The sequence below is a fragment of the Microtus oregoni genome, unplaced genomic scaffold (genome assembly GCF_018167655.1).
Source record: "Microtus oregoni isolate MIOR12 unplaced genomic scaffold, Mior012 000064F_ref0000363, whole genome shotgun sequence".
NCBI lineage: Eukaryota > Metazoa > Chordata > Mammalia > Rodentia > Cricetidae > Microtus > Microtus oregoni.
The window spans coordinates 4,628,383-4,655,274 of NW_024543874.1; the positions used below are offsets into that span (position 1 = coordinate 4,628,383).

The 26,892-nt window shown below is 52.0% G+C and overlaps 2 protein-coding genes across 2 annotated transcripts; one reads left to right on the top strand and one right to left on the bottom strand.

Moving 5' to 3' along the window:
* Positions 1-148: 148 nt before the first annotated feature.
* On the bottom strand, positions 149-6,819 carry Atg9b (autophagy related 9B). Its single transcript, XM_041640732.1, has 13 exons — positions 6,273-6,819; positions 6,124-6,167; positions 5,940-6,004; positions 5,396-5,557; positions 4,676-4,817; positions 2,600-3,354; positions 2,273-2,429; positions 1,872-2,051; positions 1,206-1,442; positions 900-1,033; positions 645-741; positions 351-474; positions 149-273 (listed from the first exon to the last, which is right to left on the bottom strand). The coding sequence occupies exons 1-13, from the start codon at positions 6,817-6,819 to the stop codon at positions 149-151; spliced, it is 2,769 nt and encodes a 922-aa protein (XP_041496666.1).
* Positions 6,820-9,070: 2,251 nt separating this feature from the next.
* Abcb8 (ATP binding cassette subfamily B member 8) lies at positions 9,071-26,780 on the top strand. The gene is made up of 16 exons (XM_041640684.1): positions 9,071-9,244; positions 13,798-14,098; positions 14,421-14,576; positions 14,653-14,747; positions 14,873-14,978; positions 15,637-15,798; positions 15,920-16,005; positions 16,120-16,217; positions 17,150-17,255; positions 20,549-20,582; positions 20,723-20,859; positions 21,009-21,103; positions 21,296-21,429; positions 22,004-22,151; positions 23,363-23,613; positions 24,256-26,780. The coding sequence occupies exons 1-16, from the start codon at positions 9,150-9,152 to the stop codon at positions 24,394-24,396; spliced, it is 2,145 nt and encodes a 714-aa protein (XP_041496618.1). The 5' UTR covers positions 9,071-9,149; the 3' UTR covers positions 24,397-26,780.
* The last annotated feature ends 112 nt before the right edge of the window (positions 26,781-26,892 follow it).

A 26,892-nucleotide genomic window follows, 5' to 3' on the forward strand; every position in this document is an offset into this window, starting at 1 on the left:
AGCAAGCATTCCAGGCACCTAGGCTCTAGTAAGACAGCCCCACCATCCCAGATTCAACTAGTGAGAGACTCCAAAACTGACCCCAATTTAGTTTCTTTATCTTTGCTTGCTTGACCGCATGGGCAATACTGACCTGAGGTATCTTCAGTCAGTGTAAGGGGCCTGGTAAGGGCTCCTTCTGGGTGTCTGTGGTCTCCTGAAAGCCCCTTGGAAACAGATTCTGGGCCCTCTGGATACCCCACTGCTGTCTTGGGCTGGAAGCAGGACTGGAGCCTGGGGACAATGCCGTTGGGTGAGCACAGACATGATACTTAAGAAACACCAAGATCTTGCCTCTATCCCCTCCTCACCATCACTTGACCAAGATGGCTTTTCCTCATCTGGTGAGCCTGGCTGTGAAGGGCTGGACCAGGGCCTGGGTGGGGAAGAGGCTGAAGCTTCTCCCCATGGTTCCTGCTGCTGCTGTTGATGGAGCTAGATAGAGGAAGAAGGATGAGAGACTCCCTCATATATGAGGTTGGGGAGCAAGGCCAAGGTCCTCAGCTACCTACAGAGAGCTCATAGTTCCTGTTGAGTACTCTTTAGATTCTGGCATGTCCCCCAGTATTTATTTCGCTCACCTTCTTCCAATACCCTCTCCATACCTGGTGTAGGTAAATGGCATGAAGGCTCATCTCAGCAGAAACAAGCTCTGGGAGCTGGGTTAGCTTCTGGCCCCCAGTGCCTCCTGGGGACACACAGCTAAAACAAGATGACCAGTGTCAAGAGACACCTTACTCACAAAGGAAGGTGGGCCAGACTGCATCCCACTTTCCAAGTCCCCTCTGTACCCTAGCACCCTCTCTCAGAGAGTCAGCACCAATCCAAACTCCCAAGCATCTCAGACTGCCACCTCTCACCTGGGGTCCTGGACCATTCGTGAAATAGAGGCAAGGATGCTGGCTGTGGCAGCAGCAGGGCAGGGAGTTGTGGGACTAAGGTCTCTCTGGGGTGGGCGGGGATTCAACAAGAGGTTGGCCAGGAAGGCTTCCGGCTGAACAAAAGAGAGCCAAAAGCATCAGAGGAGCAGCAGGGATAAGGGGAGGCCCAAGGAATACAAGAGATGTGATGGGTTGATCTGGCTACCAGGGTAACACACAAGTCAGGAATGCCCAGGTGAGATGGAGGGCGGGACAGGCAAAGGAGTAGGCAGGCCTGGAACTCACCAGTGGGGATGTGCAGTCACTGAGCACCCCTGGGGTCGGCGGGCTTCGTGTTGAGGTAGCACCCCAGGCAGCTGCATCTTGTTGCACCCGGCCCCGAAGGTGTCCAAGGAACTTCGAGCTGTGCCCAGGTGGCTGCCATTGTGGGTGTGCCAGGGAGAAGCGCATTAAGGAGAGTTCAGTCTTTCCATCCTCTGCACGCTGAGAGAGTGAAGCTTCTGTCTGCCCCTCCGAGAGCCACTGCAAGAAAGAATCCTTCTGGTGTTAGAGACACCAGGACACGGGTAGACAGGACAGTAAATACTGCCCTGCCTTCCAGATGAAGGAAATCCAGGCTGCGATTGGGACTTGTTCAAGATCATCCTGTAGGGCAGTGGCAGAGCAGGACATGGGTGCTTAGTCTCAGATACAGTCAGCTCTGGTGTTTTGCCCCCTGCGCAGCCCTAGTTCCCAAGACAAGCCTGTGCTCCGCTCTTCACCCACTGGCCTGCCCCCGTTATAGGCCGGGGGGGGGGGGGGGGTGGGGCGGGCAGTCTCTCTGCGTTTATCATCTTTTTTTTTTTTATGTAACAGCAAATCTGTAAGCGGCTTTATAGACCTGGTGTGCTTTGGTAAGGCAAGCAAATGCCTGTCTCGCACAACTTTGCAAGGGCAGGGAAGAGCTCTAACCTGAGGGTGCCCATGGCGCTTCACATCCATGAGGGCGAAAGAACAGATGTCCCCAACACCAGCCACATCCACAGTGAAGTGATGAAAAAAGTCAATAATCTCCAGAGCACGGGGGCGGAACCAGAAGAGCAGAAACAGCGGGGTGAGGAGTGGAGACAGGAGCTCTTCCAGGAGGGAGACCTAAGGAAGCAGGGGTGAGGCTGAGCAGAGATTCTCGAAAGGACCCCACAAATGATCCATGGTCACGAGCCTCCAGGAACACTGTCTAAGGTCGGAGGCCTTTAACCACTCACTCCAAAGCCTCCTCGTGGACCCAACGCCACACCCGTGTGCCCCACAACTTCTCCCAGACTACTTGTACAGGGCCTACTCCACAACCTCCAGTAGTCCCAGGCACTCACTGCTCTGTACTGAAGCAGCTGCGCCATCTGCCAGTAAGAGCTGGCACGAGCACCTGCCGCACCAGGCTCCTCCGGGAGGTAATGCATGTGTGCCAAGGCCGCCTGCAACAGGAGCTGCGAGGGACGCCCTTGGCATTGCTCCTCTGGAATGAAGGACCTGAAGGGCAGGACAGGGGTAAGGGATGCAGTTAGGAAGACCTGCAGGTAGGATGCTGGGCTGAAGGGCGTTGATGGTGACAGAAGGGTTCGCTAAGGGAAAGGAAGCCTGCGCCCAGATCAGAGAAAGGCCACACACCAATATCTCCTCCCTGTTATGTGCCATCGAACCTGGCCACTGTGGCTGTGACCCCGAGCACCGTCATGGTAGTGAGCACATGCTCCACGGCCAGCACGTCCTCATCATAGACGGTGAGCACCAACAGCGCGGCAAAGAGCGCTCCGGAAAAGAAGACCAATTGGCGGGCCAGCAGCGCGCGCAGAGGCGCAGGGGGTTCGGCTGCACGGAGGAAGGCAGTCGCAGGCCGGTACGCGCGGCCCAGGCGCGCACGCAGTTCGTGCGGTAGCTCATTGAAGTGGCGCAGCTGCAGGCGGGCCAGGCGGGACCAGCGGCGCGCCCCGAAGGCGCCAGGCTCACGCCGCAGCAGCTCCACGTGGCTGTAGAAGGCGTACAGCACCTGCCAGGCCAGCACCAGCGGGCTCAGCGCCAAGTTCACGGCGGCCAGCAGCAGCACAGTGCGCCGCCAGCGTGTGGCCAGGACGCCCCGGAGGTCACTGCGCTTGTAAGCTTCGGGAAGCTCCCAGCCCCCGCGGAAGAGCGAGAAGGGACCGCGGAAGAGCAGCAAGTCCACGTTGAGAGCCAGACCGCGGCTAAGGAAGGCTGCGCTGCCCCCCCAGGGCAGTGGACAGCGGGCAGGCAGCAGACCCTTGTTAGCCAGCGCCACCTGGTAGTTGGTGTAGCGCAGGATGCGGTGGTGGACGTCCAGTTCCGTCAGCGGCCTCGGCTGTACACACAGCCCACCGCTCCTCTGCAGCTCCAGGAGGCGGGACTGCACCTCCGCCCAGGGTACCGAGCTGAGCTCCTCCTGAGGAAAGGGGACAGGGGAGCCTAGGGACCTGTATTCTCCTCCACAGAGACGCACAACCTCCATGACCCACTGAGCTGTCTGCAAACTCCAGCCCTGGTGGCCTCCCCACCTTGGCGTTCTGTCTTCTAGCCCTTCTGCTGACAGAAGCACTTCTCCATTCTTTCTGCCACTTCTTAATTGTGCTGCTCATCACTGCCACTCATGTAGCCATTAGTCACATGCTTCCTGGTGACACCTCTTTAGTAAAATTCAGGGACTGGGACCTGGCTTCCTTTTTTGAGCCCCCTTCACTGCCACACATAAAAGAATGGAACCCCTTCTCCCTTCTCACTACCTTCTGCCTGAGCAAGCTTTGAGAACCAGGGTTGTGCTCATCCCACTCCAGGCTTCCACACAGCCCTGCCTGTGTCCATGTCTGGGGGAAGAGAGCACTCCCTCGCTTCATTTGGAGGGACCCATGTGAGCCTCAAGCCATACTTTAGCCCAGTCTCCCCAGTCCAGTTATTTCCTCGGGACCAGCCTCCACAGCTCCTCCCATCTTCCCCTCCACTGCAGGAAAGAGAAAAGGAAGGGCAAGAGGGAAGAAGGATGGGGTCAACAGCCCCAGCAGTGGCTGTGCCCAGTGCCACCCTACTCCAAAGGCTCATGCTATTCAAGGGGAAGCAACAAATGGGGGACTGAAGATGTCTTAACAATAAACTTAGGGACAAAGCTAGAAGGAACATGACCAGCGGACAGTAAAAAGTGGCTCTCAGCCCGGGCAGTGATGGCACACACCTTTAATCCCAGCAGAGGCAAGGGGATCTCTGTGAGTTCGAGGCCAATCTGGTCTACAAAGTGAGTTCTAGGACAGGCTCCAAAGCTACACAGAGAAACCCTGTCTCCAAAAAGCAAACAAACAAAAAAGAGAGTGGCTTCCATTTCAGGTGTCCTAGAAGACTATTTCAGGCAGGCAAGCCCATCCCCACTGCCTCACTTCCTGCTGAGAGATCTGGCTGGCCTGACCTTCCTCACCCAATCAGGATGCCTCCTGCCCTTGAAAGCCCAGTGACAGCCCGTCCTCCAAACAGCCATTGTTTTTACCACCAGCATGTGACTATAAGTCACCGTATATGACCCATCTGAGTAAAGGAAGCTCCACAAGGGTCAGAGCCAAGCTTGCTAAGTGCCAGGGGCAGTGCCAGTGCCTCCTGCTATTACTCAAGGCCCAGGGCAGGTATCCTTCAGCCTCCATCTTTCTGCTCCTCTCAGTTGGTCCTTCCATGTGTCTGGCCCCACTCTCTCCTGTCCTCTGCCCATGCTGTCACAGCAGGCTTACTGGGGTAATGTGCAGGGCCTCCCTGTAAAACACCTGGATGTCCCAGTAGCTGAAGAGGTTGCAGACTGAACGAAGCAGCTGGAACAGCCAGAAGCCAGCAGCCAAGACTAGGAGGAAGACCAACAGAGCACTGTCGTGGATCCTGCAGGAGGTTGGACAGGAAGGGGAACAGAAAGGTGGGAAACCCACAGAAACACCTGCAGGTCTCAGTGGGGCTGGGTGGGGGTCCTCAGTGAGGGCTTCAAAAGTGTCTGCAAAGTCAACACTTTTCACAAACAACACTCATGCTGTCTGTTTTTTGTATTCTCATTTTCCCATGAATGTAAAATGGCGTTTTCCAGGAACTACAGGGCAAGTGAAGATGTCACATCATACTGACATCCTATATGACATGCACTTGTGCATTCTTAAGTTGTAAAGTTGTCCTCAGGGCTAGGGATGTGTCTGAGTGGTACAGTGTTTGCCCAGCATGCCAGAAGCCCTAGGTTTGCTCCCCAGCACTAAAAATAAACAGTTGTCCTCACCTTTAATTTCTAATAAGGTAAATAGAAACGTGACTCATAATACAAGGCTTTGAAATGCTCGGTCAACTTGGGGTATGTTTTTAAATATGCCAAGCACTTTGAGACTTGATCTAGACCAAGGGACAGTAGAGGGAGGTTCCTTTCTTCCGTCCTTTTGTGAGTTTAATCCAGAGGCACCTACCAGACCATCACTTACTTCTCTGCACACTGGGCTGAGGGTAGAATAGCATCTGACAAGGTCACTTTGTTGTGGAACGCTCCAGGTCTCGTATGGTTCTTTGGTTGGTTGTTGAAGAGGACATTGTAATCCACACAGCGAAGGAGGAAGGTCGTGAAGGTGACAATGAAGATGAACTGTCTGAGAAAGGGATGCAGGGAGAGGGCCCTGGTCAGGCCTAAGGGCAAGGTGGACTCTTAGACCAGTTGCCAGACAAGCTGAGGCGCTATATGACCCCTCACCCATCAGAGCACCAAGACTAGAACTGAAAAAGGAGAGTTGGGGCACAGCTCAGTTGGTAGAGTGTCTGCCTCGCAAACATGAAGCCCTAGATTTGCTCTCACGGACCACAGAAACTGGGTTTGGTAGCACATGCCTGTAATTTTAGCACTTGGGAGGTAGAGGCAGGAGTAACAGGAATTCATGTCTAACCTGGAATACATGAGACCCTGGTTCAAAAACAAAACAAAAACCTAAAGATAAGAAAAGAAGACAGAATTTAGGGATAGGACTGACTTCTCACCCCAGCTGGAAGACATCTTCCAACAGGATACAGGCAAAACCATTCCGCTGGTGGTAGCTGTAGATGTGGCAAGTTTGTCAAGAAATAAACCTGTCTATGGACTCTTCCCAAAGAGACTTCCCCCACTCTCCCCTGATCCACAGTCCCCCACCATGTCCCTCTGCATGTTGGCCACAAAGGATATCTTGGTGAAGAAGCTGTCCAGGTTCTGGATGTGATGCCAGGAGCCTGGGTACAGAGAAACCATGTCGGGACTTGGCATCATGGCTCATGCAAACCCAAACCTGCCTAGATCTCCAACCTGCTCCATGTCTCAAATACCCCCACACTTACCACGGAGTCCTTCAGGCACATGAAGCAAGGGTTGATGGTCCTCCCCATGGAGGGGTGAGTCTTGGGACCCCTCAGGGTCACAGTCCTCTAGTCGTTCATAATCCTGCTCAGGGATCAGAGGACCTATCCGCAGCCCAGGATGGTCCTGGGGGCATCGGCAGGAGGGAGGGGGAGTGACCGAGGCCAGGGGTGGGGTGGAGTGGGACCCCCACGAGGGGGAAGCAGAGGTGGGTGTCATTGTGGGATGGGTCTGTGCTAGGGGTGTGGCTGGGGTGGGTGAGGCATTGTATGGAAGCTGAGAAGCCCCTGCCTCCTGAGTCACCAAGCAGGGGGACCCTGAGGCAGGAGGAAACAGTGAAGAGGAGCAGCTTCTTGTACGAGGGGCAGGAGACAGAGAGAAGACAGAGATCCTCCCTCCCCCAAGTCCCCGACATGGAGAAGCAGGCAGTGGCAGTGCCATAGGGAGCAGAGGCACTGAGCTGGGCCCCAAGTCTCCCCACCGCCCCCGCTGCCTCCGGCTCCCCCCCCACCCCATTCGGCTCACCATCAAGCGGGTGCTTCTCCTGAGAGGTTGAAGGGACTGGGCTGCTGCTGTTTCCACAGAGGTCTGTGAAGCTAAGCAGAGACTACAACAGGGACAATGACAACAACAGCACCAGGTGACTCAGGCTGGGCAGGCCTCAGGCATGCCAGCCCTCCGCCACCTGTGTGATCACTCACACACTTCTTGCAGGGCAACCTGGGGCCAAGGTCCAGGCTCCACGCCTGGGAGGGAACAGTTTGGGAGGCAGGGGTTCAAGAGCTCTGGGGACTAGAAGAGATACCTGATATCTCTGCTGCCAGCCCGTGAGGGCACAAAAGTGGAAGAGAGGGTAGACACAACAAAAATAACAAACACAGGAAAAGCAAAATCCCATCAGAGGGTTATGGAGTCTTGGGAATGGGATGTTAAATCTTTAATTCCCTCCCCTCCATACCTAAGAGAATGACTGAAGATCACCTGCCCACTCAGATCTGCCGGCACTTGGGAAGAGACAGAGGCTGGGAGGAAACAGCAGGAAGGAAGGAAAAGGAAGAAATGCTAGCCATCTTGGATTTGAGAAATCATCTAAAGGGCTTAAAGTAGAAAAGCCTGGTTCCTTGCAAGTTCCATTATGTCTTCTTTACCCTCTTAAACCCCAGTATACTCTCCTCCAAGCCCTGACCTGGTGTCAGGGGCCTCCTCAGAAGCTCCAGCAACGGCAGGTGGTAAGAACTTGGGAGGATGATGTGGGCATGCGGAGATGGACTGGCTGAGTTGAGTTCCTTGTTGTTGCCTCACCAGGGAGGAGGAGGCCGAGGTGGCTTGTCTGATGGCTTGCCCAACGCCATTCCCAAGGTCCTGAGTCACCAAGTGCCCTAACCGAAGCCATGCCTGAGAGGCTGACTTGGCTAACAGGTGTCAGGGCCTTCAGGATTTAGGCTAGTACCCCAGAAATGGAGAGGAACATGGTGCTTCCTAGACTGTTTCCTGGAGGAACATGAAGGACTTTCATGGAATTTCCCACAAGTTTGACCCAAGTTTTCTTATTTTTCTGCCTCCTTTCTGGCAAACAAATTGTCACCATAGTTTTCATGGCTTCCATACCTTTGTGGCTGGGCAAGGTGTAGAACTATGAAAACTTTTTTGTAAGTGACAAAATAGAGAGGGGGTAGTGGTGGTGGGAGTGGGGACTCATGATCTTTCTGAGACCTCTAGAGAGAGAGGTTAAGTGAGGTTTTAACTGGTACCTCCCTGGGCCATCACTCACACAGCATCCTTGATGGTCCGTACTTGTTTGCGACTACACACAGCCTGATTTCCTCGGTCCAGTCTCACTCTAAATTCCCATATCCACAGCATCTATTTTCCTCCCTCAGTCGTTTTGAATCTCGGAAGCACCATCCGTAGTAACACTAGTTCAAATGTTCAGATGAGGGCCAGAAGAGGCGCCCCCTGGTGAGCAGTGAGCATCAGGGCGCTTTTCCCTGACAAGTCTGGAGGAGAACAGGAACCAGTCAGAGCCACTCCCACCAAGAAGCCATAACCCGGTGGAGGAGGGAGTTAAGAAAATAATTACATAGAAGGTTTGGTGACTCAAGCCTGTAATCCCAGCGCTGGGAAGGAAGGATAGCGAGTTCAAGACAAGCCTGGGTTACGAAGGGAGTTTAAGGCTAGCCAGAGCTACATAGCAGGACTCGGTTGGGAGATCGTATAGGGGATAATTATAGCAATAATAAGTGCCCCACAGGTGCAAGCGCCTCTCGCTCTTGGGCTAGAACCTGAGGCCAGTGATTAAGACCCAAATTAGAAAGGAACCTGTGGGTTAGATCTTAGGTTGCACCTTGATAAGCTTCATAATCTCCATACGAATCATTCAAAATAATTGAGGGTCACTATCAGGACCAGTCGGGGCGTTTTCAATGCATGTGGCTCAAGTCTCCAAGAGCTGGAGACTAGAGTGGTGGCATGTCACGTGCATGTAGGTTTTGGTTTGTTTTAAACTTCCCCAGTCTATTTTCGCCCATTCCTCCCCCCAAACTAGCACAAAACACTCTCTGAAGATGTCAGGGCACGTAGAGACTATCAGGGATATCCTGAAGCCAGAGCGTTAAGACCTCCCCTAACGTGAGAATAAACGTAGCACACCCTCCCACCGTCACCTCGCCCTAGGGCACTGAACGAAAAGTACCGCCTCAGCCAACATTTTATCCAATCACAGCTTTGTGACAAGTCTGATGACTCTTTTCTCCAATCACCGCTGAGGTGCGAGGGGATTGTCGGGATGGTGGCCATAGCTAACATGGAGCCCTTGGTAGGATGAGAGTGACCCATTGCTCCTGTCTTACTGCCTCATCATGTTGGTGCACTTATTTCGGGTCGGAATTCGGGGTGCTTCATTTCCAGGCTGGTCGCTACAATCCTTGCGCTTCCAGACATTCTCGGCCGCCAGGTAAAAGAATGAGGGTTAAAGTGCAGGCTATTGACCGGCCGGCATCGCGCGGGGCCCGCTGGGAGGTGGAGTTCTGGACTCGCGCGTGGCCTTCTGGGAGCTGTAGGCTCTCTCGGCAGGAGTAGAATGTCACTCCCCAGGGAATTGGCCTCAATTATTTACGGTGCAGTGTGGGTGCCAACAGGAGGCTCCGCAGGTCTGCACCTACTAGTGAACAGGACACTTCGGACTCCGGGTCTGTGGTCACACCCAGGCACCACTGCCCATCAAGAGGCGCCTCTCGCAGCCGGCGTCCGCTTTCTGGTAATCCACCTGGAGATCTGGACGTATCTGTAATTGGTGTCCATAGATATTTACTATTGATGGTGTTTCAGGATTAGCCGAAATAATTTTAAACGATGAAAAGAGATTCTTTAGCTCGCGAGATGGTTCAGTGGGCAAGGGCGCTTGCACCAAGCCTGAAGACCTGGGTTCGACCTGAGACCTCTTAGGATAGGAGAGCGCAACTCCGGCAAATTGTCCTTTGACCCCAAACCCAATAAATAAACACATACATTTAAATGTTTTAAAGTAGTTCCTAGCTGGGCCTAGTGGAACTCTGTGAATTCAAGGCAGCCTGATCTATAGAGAGCTCCAGGCCAGCCAGAGCTACGCAGTGAAATATCAGCATTCAGGCTGAAGCAGGAAGGCTGCTGGGAATTTGAAGGCAGCATGGGCTACAGAGTGAGTTCTGAGTCATTTTGGGCTATGGCGTGTACAGAATGAATCAAGAAGTGATTCTTAGAGCTAGATGCATTAGGAATTGAGTCAATCTGAACTGGGCTTAGTAGGAGCCTACAGTCCTATTTTCTCAGGAAGCTGAGTCTAAATTCAATGTACAGTAGAATGTATATCATACATTCTAAATTCAAGGCCTAACTGGACAACTTTGTAAGATCCTGTGTCAAAATGAAGAGTAAAAAGGCCATTCGGATGTTTCACTAGGTAAAGATGTGGTACCAGCATGATCCCCTGAGTTTGTCAGTCCTTGGGACCCACACGTGGAAGCTGAGAACTGACTCCTGCAATTGTCCTTTGATCTCCACTCACTCGGGCGTGCACACACACACTCATACACACACGCACTCACATACATACACACACAAATAAAATGTAAAAAATAAAGAGCAAAAAGAGGGCTGGGATCATGTTCAGTGGTAGAACATTTTCTTGTCATACATGAACCATAGGCTCAATTCCTAGTACCCTGGGTGGAAAAACCTGAGCCATTCTTGGTAAGATTTAAAAAATAAAAGCTCCAGCCGGGCAGTGGTGGCACACTCCTTTAATCCCAGCACTGGGGAAGCAGAGGCCGGTGGATCTCAGTGAATTTGAAGCCAGCCTGGTCTACAAGAGCTAGTGCCAGGTCAGGCTCCAAAGCTACACGGAGAAACCCTGTCTCGAAAAAAAAAAAAATTAAAAAAAAAAAAAACAAAACTCCAGCCTATACTCACTGGACCAGAGGAAAAAATAAGTTGAAAACAAGCAAGAATCCAGAATCTAATTTTTTTCTTCCCCCTCCTCTTGCTTTGTTTTGTTTTTGTTTTGAAGACAAGGTTTCACTATGCAGCTCTGACTGGCCTGGGGTCTGAACTCACAGAGATCCACCTGCCCCTGTCTCCTGAGTGCTGGGATTGTAGGGGTGCCCTGCTACCCAGAATCTAGAATTTAATTGTAAATATTCTATAAGAAGCAACTGTTTCCCTAAGAAGTCCAGAGGAAGATTGCCAAGGATGGGTGACCGTGTGGAAAGCCCATCTGTTTGCTGGAGGAAGGACAAGCCCCGAACTAGAAGTGCTAGGCTGGAAGCTGTCCACCAATTGTTGGCGATCGCAGTGCCTTCTTAGAGTCTTGGTCTGGAGGAGATGAGAGTAGCTGGAAAGTAGCCATGGTAAATTATTAATGCTTTGAAGACAGTCTTTAGGAAAGAATGAGGGTGTTGATAATATTTAAACCATAAAGAGACACAAGGTAAGACCAAAAAAATGAATGAGTTCATTTCAGTTCATGAAAGGAATTTAGCAGTCAGGGTCATTTTGAAAGGAATATAGTAGAAACTGTCAGAATATGTGTTTCATAATTAAGGGAAGTATTTTGTGAAACCTTTCAGCTTTGGCATCCACACACACACAGAGTACTGGATTGTACTGGGGATTTGTGCTAAGTCACAATATACAGTGCCAGTCACAGTGAATCTGTATGTTTGCAAAACATTGCAGGTGTCAGGTCAGCCTGTGATGCAGCTCCCTGTGCATGGGGACCTGCACAGCCCCACAAACATCTGCTCAGTAGACATCTCATATCCCAGAGCTTTCCTGTGTTCTAGAGAATAAAATAAGGCCTTGCCCCCTCAGGAAGATACTAGCTAATGGAAAAGTAGGCCAGTGGTACAGAAAGAAAAGGAAGTAAGTTTTGTCTAAAACTGAAGATAGATTGTCTTCAGGGACAGTGGGAAAAAAGACAAACCGGGCAAGGTTAAGCACAGGCTTCCCTGAGAGCAAAGAAGGGGTGAAATCTATAATAAGGAGGGTATGGAAATATGAAAAGCCATGATACTAAAGACCAAGCAAAGCCTCACTCTGGATTCTTATTTATTTTTAATTATGTTTATGTTAATTATCTTTGTGTGTGTGTGTGTGAGTGAGGGTTATGTGTACAATAGCACAGGGGTCAGAGGAGGCCAGAGAGATTGGATCCCCTCAAGCTGCAATTACTGTTGTGAGCTTCCTGATAGGAGCGCTGGAATCAACCTCAGGTCCTCTATAAGAACACTATGGAACTGTTAATGAGGTCTCACTTTGTAGCACCAGCTGGCCTTGAACTTGAAATCTTCCAGCCTCAGCCTCCCAAGTCTGGGATTTCAGAAATGCACGGCCACACCCCGCTTGTGCGTCCTCCTCAGTAGTCTGTTTTGAGCATTCCTTTGTGTACTTTTGGCCAGATAACCTCTGCTCCAAAAGACTCCCTCTGCCCTGGCTTCCCCTCTTGCTCTTCTCCTGTGACTTCTAAAATACAAATCTGATTTCATTACGCCTTATCCTAAAAACCACAGACGGCCCTGAAGAGCCAGCAATGTGGTCTTCTTACATCCCGGTGCTTTGCAGAGACTGGGATGACTGCCCCGCCAGGGCTTCCTCTCCCTCCCCATGTGCCCTGTCACAGCTACATTGTTGCTGAAACTCTTACTCTTACTACGGAAGCTCCTGAGAGTGTTCCATTGCCTCCCCTCCCCTCTATCCCTGTCTGAACTTGACCTCTTCTGATGCTTTTGTCAAATACAGCGGTGCCTGCTGCTCTGACCTCTAGGCCTCTTCACCCCACCCTTACCCCAACCAGCATGACACCTCCTGCTGCTCTCTGACCTCTAGGCCTCTTCACCCCACCCTTGCCCCAACCAGCATGACCCAGGGACAAGGAATTTGCTTTGCCCAACTTGGTCAGTTCCATACTCCATGACACACTAGGTTCACAGATGTTGTAAGCAGTTGAATCTACGTTTCCATTATGTACATCTGAGACCTGAAGGAAAAAAGGACTTGGCCATCTAAGAGGATGAGATTGGTCCTTTGTGTTTTTCTGTGTCCTCTGTCAGCAGTGGAAGAGGAACGTCTGGCCCTCTGTCTTCATGCATCAGGCACTCAGGGCCTTACCTATGAGGTAGGGTAATGGGGTCAAATAAGTCCAAAGACTTTGGGGCCTCTCTGGCCTCGACTACCACACATAGCCTTGGCCATATCAAATTTAGGATGGTAGAATGAACTGTAGGATTCTGGAACCAGACAGCGAAGTTCCCTCTTCCCCATCTCATCCCTTGGGACAAATTGTACCACCTGCCTGTTGTTGTTCTTACCAAGAGAGAATAAGGGCATCTTCTAGAGTCATGGAGGGACTATGGACCATCAACTCACTATTTCTAGGTCGTGGCTGCCATGTTGATTACCTTGCACACGTGCAGGGCCAGGCCCAAAGAAGCTTGCCCCCAGGATTTTCTCTGAGCCAGCCTCTTGGAAGCCTTGGTCTGCCCTGTAAAGGAGACCTGGGGCTGGCTGCCACTCCACGACTCTTCTCACTCTGACAGGCTGGAGACCTGTGCTGACCAGGGTGCTGGAGGCTAAATGGGGGCCTTGCTGGCTGATGCTGGCTGAAAGGCAATGCTAGGGGAAAGACTCTTAAGAGTGTAGTCTGATAACATTGCATTCCGTATGTGTGCAAGTGTCTTACAAACCAGAGTTGCTTAAGACTGTCCTAAGACATTCACTCTAGGTGAGGTAGCACATACTGAGTCATAGCTACTCAGGAAGCTGAACAGGAGGGTCATTTGGGAGCAGAAGTTCAAGGCCAGGCTGGGGAATATTAGTAGATCTTATCTCAAAAGTAAAGTAAAATAAAAACTGTCCCTAGGAGAGGCAGCAGATAAAATGCTGTTCCAGAGGCTCATCCAGAGCCCAGGGGAGTGGTTAGTCATTTGAAGGACAACCAGGACCACAGCTGTCGATGCCTTTTCCTATCTACAGGTCTTCAGATGACCGATTCAGCTCCTGCCTCCTCCGGGCGGTGGCCCAGCTCCGGGCTCACCTCCCTCGAGTCCCACCAGCTTCCCGACGGAGCCCCTCTGCCTGGTGTTGGGTTGGGGGAACCTTGGTGGTTCCTGCAGTGCTGTGGCAGCATCCCCGCCTCTGCCTTGTAGCACTGTGTGAAGCCAAAGGATCCCGTCCTGCCCAGCACACACCCAGTGCCCTGGAGCTGCGCTTTAACTGGAAGCTGTTCTGGCATTTCCTTCACCCCCACCTGCTGGCCCTGGGGGTAGCCATTGTGGTGAGGCTTTCCCTGCCCCTCTATGCTCAAGCCAGGAAAGGCCTAGGCAACGCCAAACCTGAGTTGCACAGAAACAGCATTTCTGCCTTGTGGGAATAGTAAGGGCCGCCTGGGCTCTGGGCATCAGGATGACCCATGCAGCGGGACTGAGTTTGTGGGATATGAGAACTCGGGCTGGAGGCCTGGACGCTTCTGTGACCACATGAGCAGCCCCAGGGTGGACAAGGCTCAGTAAGGGGAAAGGAGAAGCCAAAGTCAGAACTGGGGAGGGGACAAATATGGCCTCCTCTCCAAGTGTCTTTCCCCTCTGTCCCCATTCCAGCTGGCCTTGGGTGCGGCACTAGTGAATGTGCAGATCCCCCTGCTCCTGGGCCAGCTGGTGGAGATTGTGGCCAAGTACATGAGGGACCGTGTGGGGAGTTTCGTGTCTGAGTCCCGTAAGCTCAGTACCCAGCTGCTCCTACTCTACGGTTTTCAGGTACAGTGGGGTGGGAGGGCCTGGGGCTCACAGCAGCCTTCCTGGGGCCTCCCTGAGTACCAGGCCTCTCTTACAGGGATTGCTGACCTTCGGATACCTAGTGCTGCTGTCCCACATCGGTGAGCGCATGGCCATGGACATGCGGAGAGCCCTTTTCAGCTCCCTGCTCCGGTACTGCCAGCTGTAGGGGGTGGGTCCAGGGTGACTGATGGCTCCCAGGAGGTCTCGGAGGGCCAGATCCTGAAGTAACATCTCCCTGTCTTCCTCCACCTACTACCATCATGTTTTACTGCCAGGCAAGACATTGCTTTCTTTGATGCCAAAAAGACAGGGCAGCTAGTGAGCCGCTTGACTACCGACGTGCAAGAATTCAAGTCGTCCTTCAAGCTTGTCATCTCCCAGGTCAGTGGATCAGGCCCTTGTGCAAAGTCAGCAGCCAGACTTGCCTACCCCAGCTCTGACATCCTGAAATTGCGCTTGAACAAGGCAGTGCCCCTGCCCAGCTCTCAGTAGAGTGAGGCTTACTTCTCCTGGGGAAAGTGTGAGATAAAGAAAACAATGAATCTGGAGGGAGTCACAGGACAGTGTCAAGGTCAGGACAGACTGTTGCTCCAAGTTCTGAAACCCTGGCTCCCCCAGAAAGCCATTTATAGGCCATTATGAACCACCCTGGTAGGAGTAAACTCACTTGACCCAGCCTGACCCCTTTGTACCCTTTGCTAGGCAACATTGAATTCTTGAATGACTCTCCTGCGTACTGACAGCCCACCCTGTGAGCCCCTCCCTCACCTGGCTCCAGGTTTGGCAGAACTCTGGCCCGTGGCAGTCAGCGTATCCCTGTGCAGCTCAGTGTGTCCAGAACAGAAATAAGCAATGGATTTGTCTAGAGTCAAAGGAGTTTAGCCTGTGGACATTCCCACCGGTCGCTTCCACAGCTTGTGATCAGGTGGTCACCAGTGACTGCCCCAGGACTTCCAGAGCTGTACCCATCCCACCCTCGCAGAACACCCCCCACATGTGCTGATGCTCCAAAGCCTCCTGCCTTCCTCTCGCTACCCAGGGATTGCGCAGTTGTACCCAAGTGATTGGTAGCCTGGTGTCCCTGTCTATGCTGTCCCCACGCCTCACACTGCTGCTGGCTATCGCCACACCTGCCCTCATGGGAGTGGGCACCCTGATGGGCTCAGGTCTCCGAAAGTTGTCTCGCCAATGTCAGGAGCAGGTACTGGAATTCTTGACATGTCTCCCTTGTTTCTTCCTAGCATCTCTGGCCCATTCCTCTTGACCCTCGTTGCCCCTCTTCCTGTCTATAACCTACTTCCTGTTTCTCTGTCTCCATGCAGATTGCCAGGGCAACAGGCGTAGCAGACGAGGCCCTAGGCAATGTTCGGACTGTGCGGGCCTTTGCTATGGAGGAGAGGGAAGAGGAGTAAGTCCTGGGAAAGCAGAATACAAAATGGGTCCATCATTCTCACATACCCTCCCTTGCCCTGGCCCCCAGCCCGGATGCTTCCTGAGTTCCCAGCCTGGCCTTTCTTCCCAGACGCTATCAAACAGAGCTGGAGTCATGCCGCTGTAAAGCAGAAGAGCTGGGCAGGGGCATTGCCTTGTTCCAAGGGCTCTCCAACATCGCTTTTAACTGTGAGTGAATGAGGCCCTGCCTGGGAGGGGACGTGGGCATGGACTAGGTGAGAGCAGAGATAGGCAGCAGTCTCCACCTGCCAGATGTACCTTCATTTGTGAGATGCTCCAGCTACCAACAACTGTAGGGAACTAGAGAGTGACATTCCTTCCTTAGCTTACGGAGAATGCTACAGAGCACCCTTAGGGAGTGTGTGTACCCTTGTCCCTCCCCACTCCTATTTATTTTTGTGCCACTAGGGTAGAATCGAGACTTTAAGCATTTTAGGAAAACTACTACTACTGATCTGTCTCTCCAGCCCTTTATAGGTTTTTTTTTAAGATTTTTATTTATTTATTTATTATGTATACAGTGTTCTGTCTGTATACCTACAGACCAAAAGAGGGCACAAGATCTCATTACAGATGGTTGTGAGCCACCATGTGGTTGTGGAAATTGAACTCAGGACCTAGGAAGAGCAATTAATGCTCTTAACTACTGAGCTATCTCTCCAGCCCCTCATTTTTTTTTATTTTTAAATTATGTGTACATGTGGGTCTGTGTATGTGAGTGCAGGGCCCACAGAGGCCACCAGAGCTGAAGTTACAGGCAGTCATGAGCTGCCTGATGTGGCTGCTGGGAACTGAACTCAGGTCCTCAGCCTGAGCGATGTGTGCCCTTACTTACTGAGCCATCTCCCCAGCCCTTCACTAAGTCACCTAGGCTAACTTCAGACTTTTTCTGTATCCCAGGCTGCCTTGAACTCATAATCCTCCTGCCTTAGCCTCATGAGTGTTAACTAAATATCATTAAACCTGGCGTGCTCATCTTGTTTTGCAAATAAGGAATTCAGGCCTAAAAGTCAGCTGGTAGCAGAGCAGGGATAAGATTCAGGACTCAGCCCTCATCTCTAGCCACTTCCTGCCTCACTGCCTGGCCCCTTTCCATGTAGGTATGGTCTTGGGCACCCTGTTCATTGGGGGCTCCCTTGTGGCTGGACAGCAGCTGAGAGGGGGAGACCTCATGTCCTTCCTGGTGGCTTCCCAGACGGTACAGAGGTGAGTGGGGACCATTTTCATCTCTCAGTAGTTCTGTCTTCATCTGTCCCATCCTCCCATAACCCTGCTTACTAGGAGAACAGGGGTGCCAGCACGCTTGGAGGAGGGGCTAGTGCATAACACTAACCCTGCCTGGTCCCTCAAGGAAACACAGCACAGGGAAGAGCCCCAAAACTTCCACCAGAGCCTTCTCTGGCTTCACTGAGCCTGTATTCAGGAATGCAGTCAGCATCATTAGCTTTCCAGACAACCCTCAAGTGTTCTTGAGAAGCTTTCAAAAACCAAGTGAATTGTGGTGACATAGACAATGGAGAATTTACCACCTTAGCCATTTTTTTTTATTTTATTTATTTATTATGTATACAATATTCTGTCTGTGTGCATGCCTGCAGGCCAGCAGAGGGCACCAGACCCCATTATAGATGGTTGTGAGCCACCATGTGGTTGCTGGGAATTGAACTCAGGACCTTTGGAAGAGCAGGCAATGCTCTTAACCTCTGAGCCATCTCTCCAGCCCCCCACCTTAGCCATTTTTAAGTATCCACTGTGGGAGCGTTGTGCATGTCCCAGTGTTTCCAGCCACCACTGACACCTATCACCTGAACGTTAGCTTCCCACAAAAGTGAGACTTCACTCCCTTTAAACACTAGCTTCCTACTTCTCCCCAGCTCTGGCACCCTTCTGCTGTCTGCCTTCTGTGACCCTGGCCACACAGAAGAGTGATCACACATCATCCCTCCCTTTGTGCCTGGCTGCTTTCACCCAGCACAGTGCTTTGGGGGTGAGGGTCCCCTCTATCTTGTGGCATGTGTCAGAACTGAGTATTCTGTAGATAGACCATCCTTGACAGGCTTTTTAAGGGCTGTCTTGGCCTCAGACCATTTCTTGGGATGAGACACAGCCTCCTTACTGCACAAATGCTACTCCTTGCTTAGTTGAGCCCCATCTACCCTGTGCGGCAACCTGGAGCTCATCTGTCCCCTTGGGCATAAGGCAGCCTCAGTGGGCTCCCCTTATGGGCTTCTAATGTAATCCCCTTCTCTTTCTCAATGAAACTCAAACACTTTCTGTTGTTTTCTACCTTGCTTTCCCTATATATAGCAAGCATAAACATATAAATATATATTATAAATAATTAAAGACTGAGTATACTATAATAAATAATTAAGAGCAAAGACATATTAGCACCTTCCATGTCAAGAAGTGCCCCCTCTTCCTCAAATTGATCCTTCCCTACAGAGATAAAACTTTTTGAGGAGGGGGTAAGACAGGGTTTCTCTGTGTAGCCCTGGCTGTCCTAGAACTAACTATGTAGTTCAGGCTAGCCTCAAAGTCACAGAGATCCGCCTGCTTCTGCCTCCCAAGTCCTGGGATTAAAGGTGTGCATCAACACTGCCCAGCTAGAGATGACAATCTGATCCCAGTGGAGCCCTGTCACTGTCCAGAGTCCTATCTTGCCATTGCTGTAACTCCACAGTTTCTTAGAGAATGGTTTAGTGACAGTGCCCAGGTGAAGTAAGGCCAATCCTGAGTATGGTAGAACAGTCCCATCCCCACTGCAGCCAGAGGTCTGCAGAGTACACCTGGTTCCCAGCTGCATGAGCATTGCCCCTGGTTCCCTTCCTGCTTCACACCAGGGACCTTCAGACCCTCTGGCCCAGCAGCTGTTCCTTCCTGTCTTTGGGATCTAGTGCTCTGATTGCAGAAGAGGTGGCAATCACCATGTTCCCTCTGCTACCTCGCTGACCTAATTAACTCCCTGGTCAGCTTGGACTGTAGCACCTCATGATCCTTCTTGTGCCGTGCACTCAGCCTAACTACTTGGCTCTACTCCCTGGGCACACACCTCCCACCTTCATGTTCTTACCTGCCTACTACTGTACTACTAAGCCCTAAGCAACACTGTGCTTGTAACTGCGGGGCAGCCCTGGGGGCAGCCTGCACCATCTCAGGCCCCGGTCAGATCGCCATCACCAGCCACCTGGAGGAACCGGCCTCCTTAAGGAAGCTGCTGTGTTTCTTCCTGGCCCTTGCTGTGTATCCAAGGGTCCACATGTCGGGGCTGAGGTCCAAAGGGAGGAATGAGCAGGACAGAGCAGTCCCAGCTAAGTGTTCCTTTTGGCAGAGAATGGATGGTCTCCTAGGGAACTTGTCCGGGCCAGTTCACTTCATCAGTCTGCAGCTGGCCCCATTGTGCCAGCTCTCAGAGCAAGGTCAGGGCACTCCTGTGAGTCATGTGTGTTTTGGATTTCAGTTGCCGTTGGCCCCTTTGCCAGGCTCTAATGGCTTCCAGGTCTCCTGTGAGCTGGTCTCATCCACATCCACAGATAACTCACCCACCTAGCCCCGCCCTCCACAGCCTTCTGTTCCTGACAAAGTGCCTATTTCCCTAAGCCTTCCATAACTGTTTCCTTGGGAACTTTAAGGTGCTTACTCCAGCACCTTTAAAAAAAAAAAAATGAGTTTGTCCCATAGCTTTCTGGGATGGCAGCCTTTTTCCTCAGAAAGGACCCATTGCACACAGCTGCATATACAGTGATGGGTTAGCCAACCCACTGGGGACCGTGACTAAGGCTGTTGACTCATCTGCCTCCTTAGCTCATAGTAGGCGACCAGCTCCAGCCCCAGCCCTGCCAAGACAAGGGAGGTGACCCACTGTCTAGACAGATAAACACATGCCATCTCCTACACATATCCAACTTTAGGGCAAACCCACAGTAAAACCTTTGTGGGGGAGTTTTGCTTTGGGGGCTCTCCAGGGCTTCCCCGTATAGCCCGGCCCCTATTTTCTTCATTTTCTGAAAGGGCGTGACTCTTTCTCACCTTACTTTGAAAGTGAGTCCTTGTTTTCCCCAATGTCAAGCATTAGATCTGTCCTCCCACTGTGGACCTACACCTATCCCTGTGACCTCTGTCAAGGCATCCACACAGTCAGGTCAGGTAGAGGTCATGGGATCAGTTATACCCTTTCCATTTTGCTGATGTCCTCTATAGTGCTGTGGACCAGCTTCACCCTGCATACTGAAGGCCTGGAAGCATTTGGGCATACCATTGAGTCCCAGGCATGTCCCACATTCACTACCTCCTGGAGCATCCTCAGATCCTGGCTTAGCCCGTAACTGGAGAGGAGACAGAAGCTTAGTGATCTGGTATCACAGGGTCACAGGGCTCCTGTAGCCATAAGATGTTGGGGGTCTTCTCTGCATTAGCCCTGTGTCCTTGTCTCTCCTACCACAATCTTTCCCTTCTCTCCGGCTCTTATTAACACCTCTCCCAACTCTCTCACCTGACAGGTCTATGGCCAGTCTCTCTGTCCTGTTTGGTCAGGTAAGTGAGATTGTCCCAAGATGGTGTGTGTGTGTGTGGCTGTGAGAGCTCTGGATAGACACACTACAGCCCCATCCAGTACCAGAAGCCCCCTTCCATGGGGCTTCTAATTTAAACTACAAGCTGGATTCCCTCTGCAGGTGGTACGTGGAATGAGTGCGGGTGCCCGTGTCTTTGAGTACATGGCCCTGAGCCCCTGCATCCCATTGACAGGGGGCTACTGCATCCCCAGCAAGGACCTCCATGGCTCCATCACCTTCCAGAATGTCAGCTTCAGGTCAGCATTGGTGGGTGGGCTGAGCATGAGAGGAAGTCGGGAGGCATTCTAACGGAATACTCCCTGTAAGCAAGGCCCTGTCAGGGGACTTAGAAGGACAGTAAGGTTCAGAAACCCGGTCTGACTGGGACTCACTTGGCCATCCACAGCTACCCCTGCCGCCCCGGCTTCGAGGTGCTCAAAGACTTCACCCTGACGCTGCCACCTGGCAAGATTGTGGCCCTTGTGGGCCAGTCTGGGGGAGGTAAGGAGAACCTCACCATCTCCTGTTCTCTGGTTCATTTTTTGGTAACCACTTGGAGCATGGCTGGTAGCAAACCCTATTAGTTCCTGCTCCTACCTGGGTATCCTCCATGCCACAAGGGTCCCTCTTTGCTGGGAGAGTCTCCAAAACCCTCTCTTCTCTCCCCACACCTCCAACTTCCCCTTCCTCCAGGAAAGACCACAGTGGCTTCCCTGCTGGAGCGCTTCTATGACCCCACAGCTGGCATGGTGACACTGGATGGGCACGACCTGCGTACTCTCAACCCCTCCTGGCTTCGGAGCCAGGTCATCGGCTTTATCAGCCAGGTGAAGGGCAGAGGCTGGCAGGGTCTGAGCATCAAACCGGAGCCCCTTTTCTTTCTTCTCCACTACTTCTCTCCCTGATCCTCTGAGGATGTCTGTGGCCATTCTCTAGGTCCAGGATGTCCTCTCCAGACAGCTGCAGCTCGATCCTCATACTCCAGAGCATAGACGCTGCAGTCTTAGGATCTGAAAGCAGAGGTCCTGAGACTGCCAGTGGCCACCACCCACCAAACCCAACAAGGGGCCATTTTTTTCTTTGTGGACTAGAGATAAAGCCAACACACCACTATGGGAATGACAACTACCCACATGTAGGAAGAGACTAAAACTCAAATGGCCCGCTATCACTTTATAGGGCCTGTCCATCAACACCTTTGGTGAGGGAGTCTGTGTCCCACTGAATGAATCACCCTGTCCTCACATGATTGGAGTCTGGCTTTGAACTTCAGACCCTCCCTGCAATTGGGGTTCTCTAAAATAGGTCCCTGGTGCTCATGGCAGTCCCCAAATTCTGAGACTGAACTCAGTGTAGTCTGTAAATGCCATCTCTGTGTTCCCGTGCCCTTCAACCTTGCAGGAGCCAGTCCTATTTGGAACAACCATCATGGAGAATATCCGATTCGGGAAAGTGGACGCTTCTGATGAAGAGGTGTATACAGCTGCAAGAGAAGCCAACGCCCACGAGTTCATCAGCAGCTTCCCTGATGGCTACAATACCGTGGTTGGTGGGTCCCTTGGTGGGAAGCTACTGGGTCATCAGGGCAGTGGTGAGGCTCAGGAGCCAGGGTTCTACGGGCAATGAGCAACTCATTGTGACTCTTGAGAGGGGCAGCTCAGAGATAGAATAGAAACCAGGAAATGCCAGACTGTGGCTGAGGGGACAAAGGTGGCTCTATGGGGACAGAACTCCAACTCATGTGACTTAGGCATAACAGACTAGACAGGGCTCTGAGAGGAGACAGAGAATATAACAGTGGTAAATGGGAGAACAGTAAATGGGACTTGTATACTCTGGAGCCCTACCACAACCCAAGACAGGAAAGAGGACTCCTCTCAAAACTGTCCCTGTTCTTCTGGTTCCCAGAATACCCCAGGTCTCTTGCACTTCAGTGGCATCCCTCAGCACAACAGGCTGGCATCTTGTGCAGGCCTTTCTCATTTCAGGGTACTGGACCATACAGTAGCACACTAACTCGTGCCTGTGACACCCTGAGCCTTGGATGTTCATCCCTACGGCTCTTCTGTCCAACTCTGGGGCTGTGTGTATCATATAGAGAGTATGTGCTAGCCAGCCGCTGGGTTATGTACAGAATGTTCCAGTACCTCTCGAGGCTTCTCAGCTACTGACCTGGATCTTTCAGCCCGTGCCCATCTCTAGCAGTTCCTTCAGGTCCTAATGTCGCTGTGCTTACATGCCCAGGGCTCTGTGTTGTTCTCATGGGAGGCCCTTGTCATCTCTCCTGGTGGGCACTTCCTTGTACTTTTAATTCCAGTGTCCCTTGTTATTGGGCTTCCCAGGACTGTTCCCCTTACTGACCTGTGACCCTGCCATTCTTTTGCAGTCCCTTGAGGTTATTTGTGGCTTCCAGAATGTCACGTCTGTCCTCTGTGGCTTCAGGTGCTTCTGTGTTTAGCATTTCTGCTGCACTGCTCATGCTTGGTTACCAAGTGGTCTTACTACAGCTGAGGCTGGGATCCCGGAAGCTAGTTGTTGCTGTAGGCACCTGCTGGGAACTGCTCACTCAGCTCAGAGACCCGCCTAGGAAGGGGCACTCATGCATGTGTTTTGTGTGCACTATCCTGCTGGAGCTCTCGGACTGACAAGTGTGCACACAGAGTAGAGACTTGGAAGTTCCTAAGTATCCAATGCACATTGCCTACCACCACCAAGTGTGGAGCCAAGGATCACTTCAGATCCTGTCCCCTCTTTCCCTAGGTGAGCGGGGCACAACCTTGTCTGGTGGCCAGAAGCAGCGCCTCGCCATCGCACGTGCCCTCATCAAGCATCCCACTGTGTTGATCCTGGACGAGGCAACCAGTGCCCTAGATGCAGAATCTGAAAGGGTAGTGCAGGAGGCCCTGGACCGGGCCAGCGCTGGTCGCACCGTGTTAGTCATTGCCCACCGGCTCAGTACTGTTCGTGCAGCCCACTGCATCGTCGTCATGGCCAATGGCCAAGTCTGTGAGGTCAGTCGGGCTGGGAGTGGGCAGTGGCTCAGGTAGCATAGCTAAGCTATATGAGCACCTGGCTTGGCTCCAGGTGCTTGAGGTCATGTTCTGGGAACAACACCCCAACAGACCAAGGTCTTCCTGTCTGCAGATAAGCTCTGACCTCTGGGAGAGGTGAGCTACAGGCTCCCAGGACCAGAGCATGTGTATGTGTTGGTGAAGAAACTGAGGTAGAGCGCAGAGCTGGCCAGGGGCTCAGATATCGCATCAGAAACTTGTGGGGGTTTTTTGTTTTGTTTTGTTTTTTTGAGAAACCTATTCAGCTTTTTCTGTGTAGCCGTGGCTGTCCTGGAACTACCTCTGTAGACCAGGGACTTGTACGGGAGCAGTCAGGGGCAGAACTCAGAGCCTATGCATGTATATCTCACAGCCCCAGCCGAAGGAAACACAGGAGGGATCAGACCTCTCAATGTCAGCTGAGCAGGAAGTGGCATTGACTAATCAAGCTATGTCCGAGGTGTTTCATTTAAAATGAGCCCGGAGTTGTCAAGTGTCTCTATAAGGGGCACTAGCTTAAGTGACTGGGAGCCTAACAGGTGGTTGAGGCTGGGGCTCGCTCTAAGTTTAGCTCTGTTGAAATGACACTCCTTCTGTCTCCAGGCCGGGACCCACGAAGAACTCCTTAAAAAGGGCGGGCTGTATGCAGAGCTTATCCGGAGACAAGCCCTGGATGCCCCACTGACCTCGGCCCCACCTGCAGAGAAGCCTGAAGACCCCAGGAGCCCCCAGTGGAAAGCCTGAGACCCCCCCCCCCCCCGGGGTCAAGTCACTGCCAAGAGCCAGTCTGGGGCTGGAGCTCTGCTGGGGACAGAGCTCTTAAGGGGCCAGGGTGGGGTGTAGCCTGCACTTCTGCTCCTGTAAAGGATCTGGGCCTAGCAGCTGGGGTGGGAAGGTGACTTTCCTCCCACCTGTCCTGGCTCAGCTCTGTGATTACTGTGATGTACAAGGTGAGGCAGAGTCCCTGAGGCACCTCTGCTTGAGTCTTTCCCTCTGTCCCAGTCCTGCCCAGCACTCTAAGGTTATTCAGGCCCTCACTGTGGGGACTGAAAATTCGCGGTCTGGCCAGGCCTGGTAGAATGGGTTGTAATTCAGGCACTTGGGAGACTAAAGTAGGAGGATCGAGGGGTTCAAGGCCACCCGGGCTATATAGTGAGACCCTGTCTCAAATAAGTCCTAAATAAATAAATGTAATAAAAGGCAATTTTAAAAGAGACTAAGGCTATAGCTCAGTAGCAGAGTGCCTGACATATAGGAGAGCCTAGATTTGAGCCTTAGCACTGCCAATAAAATAATAAAATCCAGGGTTGGGAGTAACCCGGGACCTCAGACCTAGGCTCCACCTCACCCTAGGAAGGACCATACATCCCTAGCCTTACCCTTGCATCCCCAACAAAGCCGCAACCATGGTCTCTGGCAGGATGAAGTGGTAGCAGTCTATTGTACAAGAAGCACCCAGCCTGCCTGCCTGTTCCCTGTGTGCTTCATATCTGACCTGGTGAGACTATAAAATCGAAGAGACATTAAAGAGACTGAGACTGGGCCATGTGCCCAGATACTGGCATGGTGGTGCAGACCTGTAATTCCTGCAGATGGCAGGTAGAGGCAGGGTGATCAGTTTGAGATCATCCTTGGCTACATAGAGTTTGAGGCTAGCAAGGCTTTTGTGAGAGCCTGCCCCAAAGGTGGAAGGCACAGCTAATACACAAGGCAATATGAGGTTCATATGAGTAGCCATAAGGATCATGGAAGTAGTGGGATGGTGGCCTCACCTTGAATGGGGATAAGCAGACAGCCTGAATGACATGAGCATATGGCCCCAAAGCTGTAATTGAGGCAAGTTGGGGCCTCCATTGGCTTCTCAGGTGTCCAGGGAAGCATGCAAAGGACCCCTTAGATGGCACTGATGCTCCCAGAGCTGCCAATGCATTCATCCACTTAACTTACTCCCAAAGGGTGATGGCCTTTAGCCTTGGTACTGTAGGTCACTTCCCACTGAGAATCCATCCCCGGCCAACCACATCCAGGTTGTAGGATTCTGCAGGGCAGGGGAAAGGTGCTGTAACTTCATGTTCAGACAAACATTTCATACTTTTCATGTGGCAAAGGATAATAGTTTTTCAGGAGCGATGGGCACAGACTGCAGAAACAGCTGCTGCTGGAGGCCAGTGTAGAGGCTCAGTGAGTGCAGAAACTGAGGTGGGTCTTGTGGTTAGGACCATATACTGCTGTGAGGACAAGGAACCTACCCCCTAGTCCACAGTGGCCTGGTTCGGTATCTGTAGTGACAGTCCTGGAAGCTGAGTTCTGGGTGGCTTCAGTTGCCTAGTCACCACCGTGCCCCACACCCCTGCCAAGTGCAGCTTAGAGAAAGGCCTCTGCTTTCCATAGGAATTCCCCCATCTGGCCCGACCCTTGGTCCAGTTGGGCATAAAATCTCCCTTACGGGGCAGCCAACCAGCCAGGTGGCTCAGCGTCATGTACAGTCACCTGACTGGCAGTGTACACATCACTTAGTGTGATTCTAAGCCCCCTGACAGCCACAGGATGGCTACTCACCAGGGAATGGGACCCTATGACCAATGGCTGGTGACCCTACCCTATCACCCTGGCTTGACTCTGCCAGCCCCTCAGTAGAGAACAGCAGATTAGCTGGACTTCCTCTCAAAATATGTTTCCAAGAGTTAAGGGGGACATTTTATAACAAGGCCCTTAAAAGCCACAGTGCAGTGGTCCCAGAAAGCAGTCAGACCTGTGCCCCAAGCCATTGTAGTCACCTATCTTTTGTAAGGTGTTACTTGCCACTAAACCTGGGACAGTTTCTGAGACTGAGCCCAGTGTACATACAATCAGAGGCAGCGCACTGTGCGGTTGGTGGAACTGCATCCCCACCACTCAAGGCCTGAAGCTACCAGAATGAACCTGGTCTCCAGTGCTTTTCAAAGACACGGAATATAAATACAGTTCTGGGGCCAATGAGAAACACCTGCCACCAAACTGAAGGACCTGAGTTCCATCCCCCAAGACTCACATGGTGAATGAGCACACCCACAAGTTTTCTTCTAACTTCACACACATTGTGACACACACCCCCAATAAATAATAAATGAAACATTAGAAGAAAGTGTATGTAAATAGTGGGTGTATCTGATTACTCTTGAGCATACTAAGGTTTTGCCCAATTCCCAGATACATGAGAGTATAGAATTTACCCAGCACAGACCTTGCAGTCCCTGTTCA

Coding starts and splice junctions, on each gene's coding strand:
- Abcb8 (XM_041640684.1), top strand. CDS start 9,150: ATGTTGGTGCACTTATTTCGGGTCGGAATTCGGGGTGCTTCATTTCCA. Junction 14,577..14,652: donor TCCTACTCTACGGTTTTCAG/GTACAGTGGGGT, acceptor CCTCTCTTACAG/GGATTGCTGACCTTCGGATA. Junction 16,218..17,149: donor CTCCAACATCGCTTTTAACT/GTGAGTGAATGA, acceptor CTTTCCATGTAG/GTATGGTCTTGGGCACCCTG.
- Atg9b (XM_041640732.1), bottom strand. CDS start 6,819: ATGGTGAGCCGAATGGGGTGGGGGGGGAGCCGGAGGCAGCGGGGGCGG. Junction 4,818..5,395: donor TCAGCCCAGTGTGCAGAGAA/GTAAGTGATGGT, acceptor AACCTCCTGCAG/GATCCACGACAGTGCTCTGT. Junction 742..899: donor CGAATGGTCCAGGACCCCAG/GTGAGAGGTGGC, acceptor ATCTTGTTTTAG/CTGTGTGTCCCCAGGAGGCA.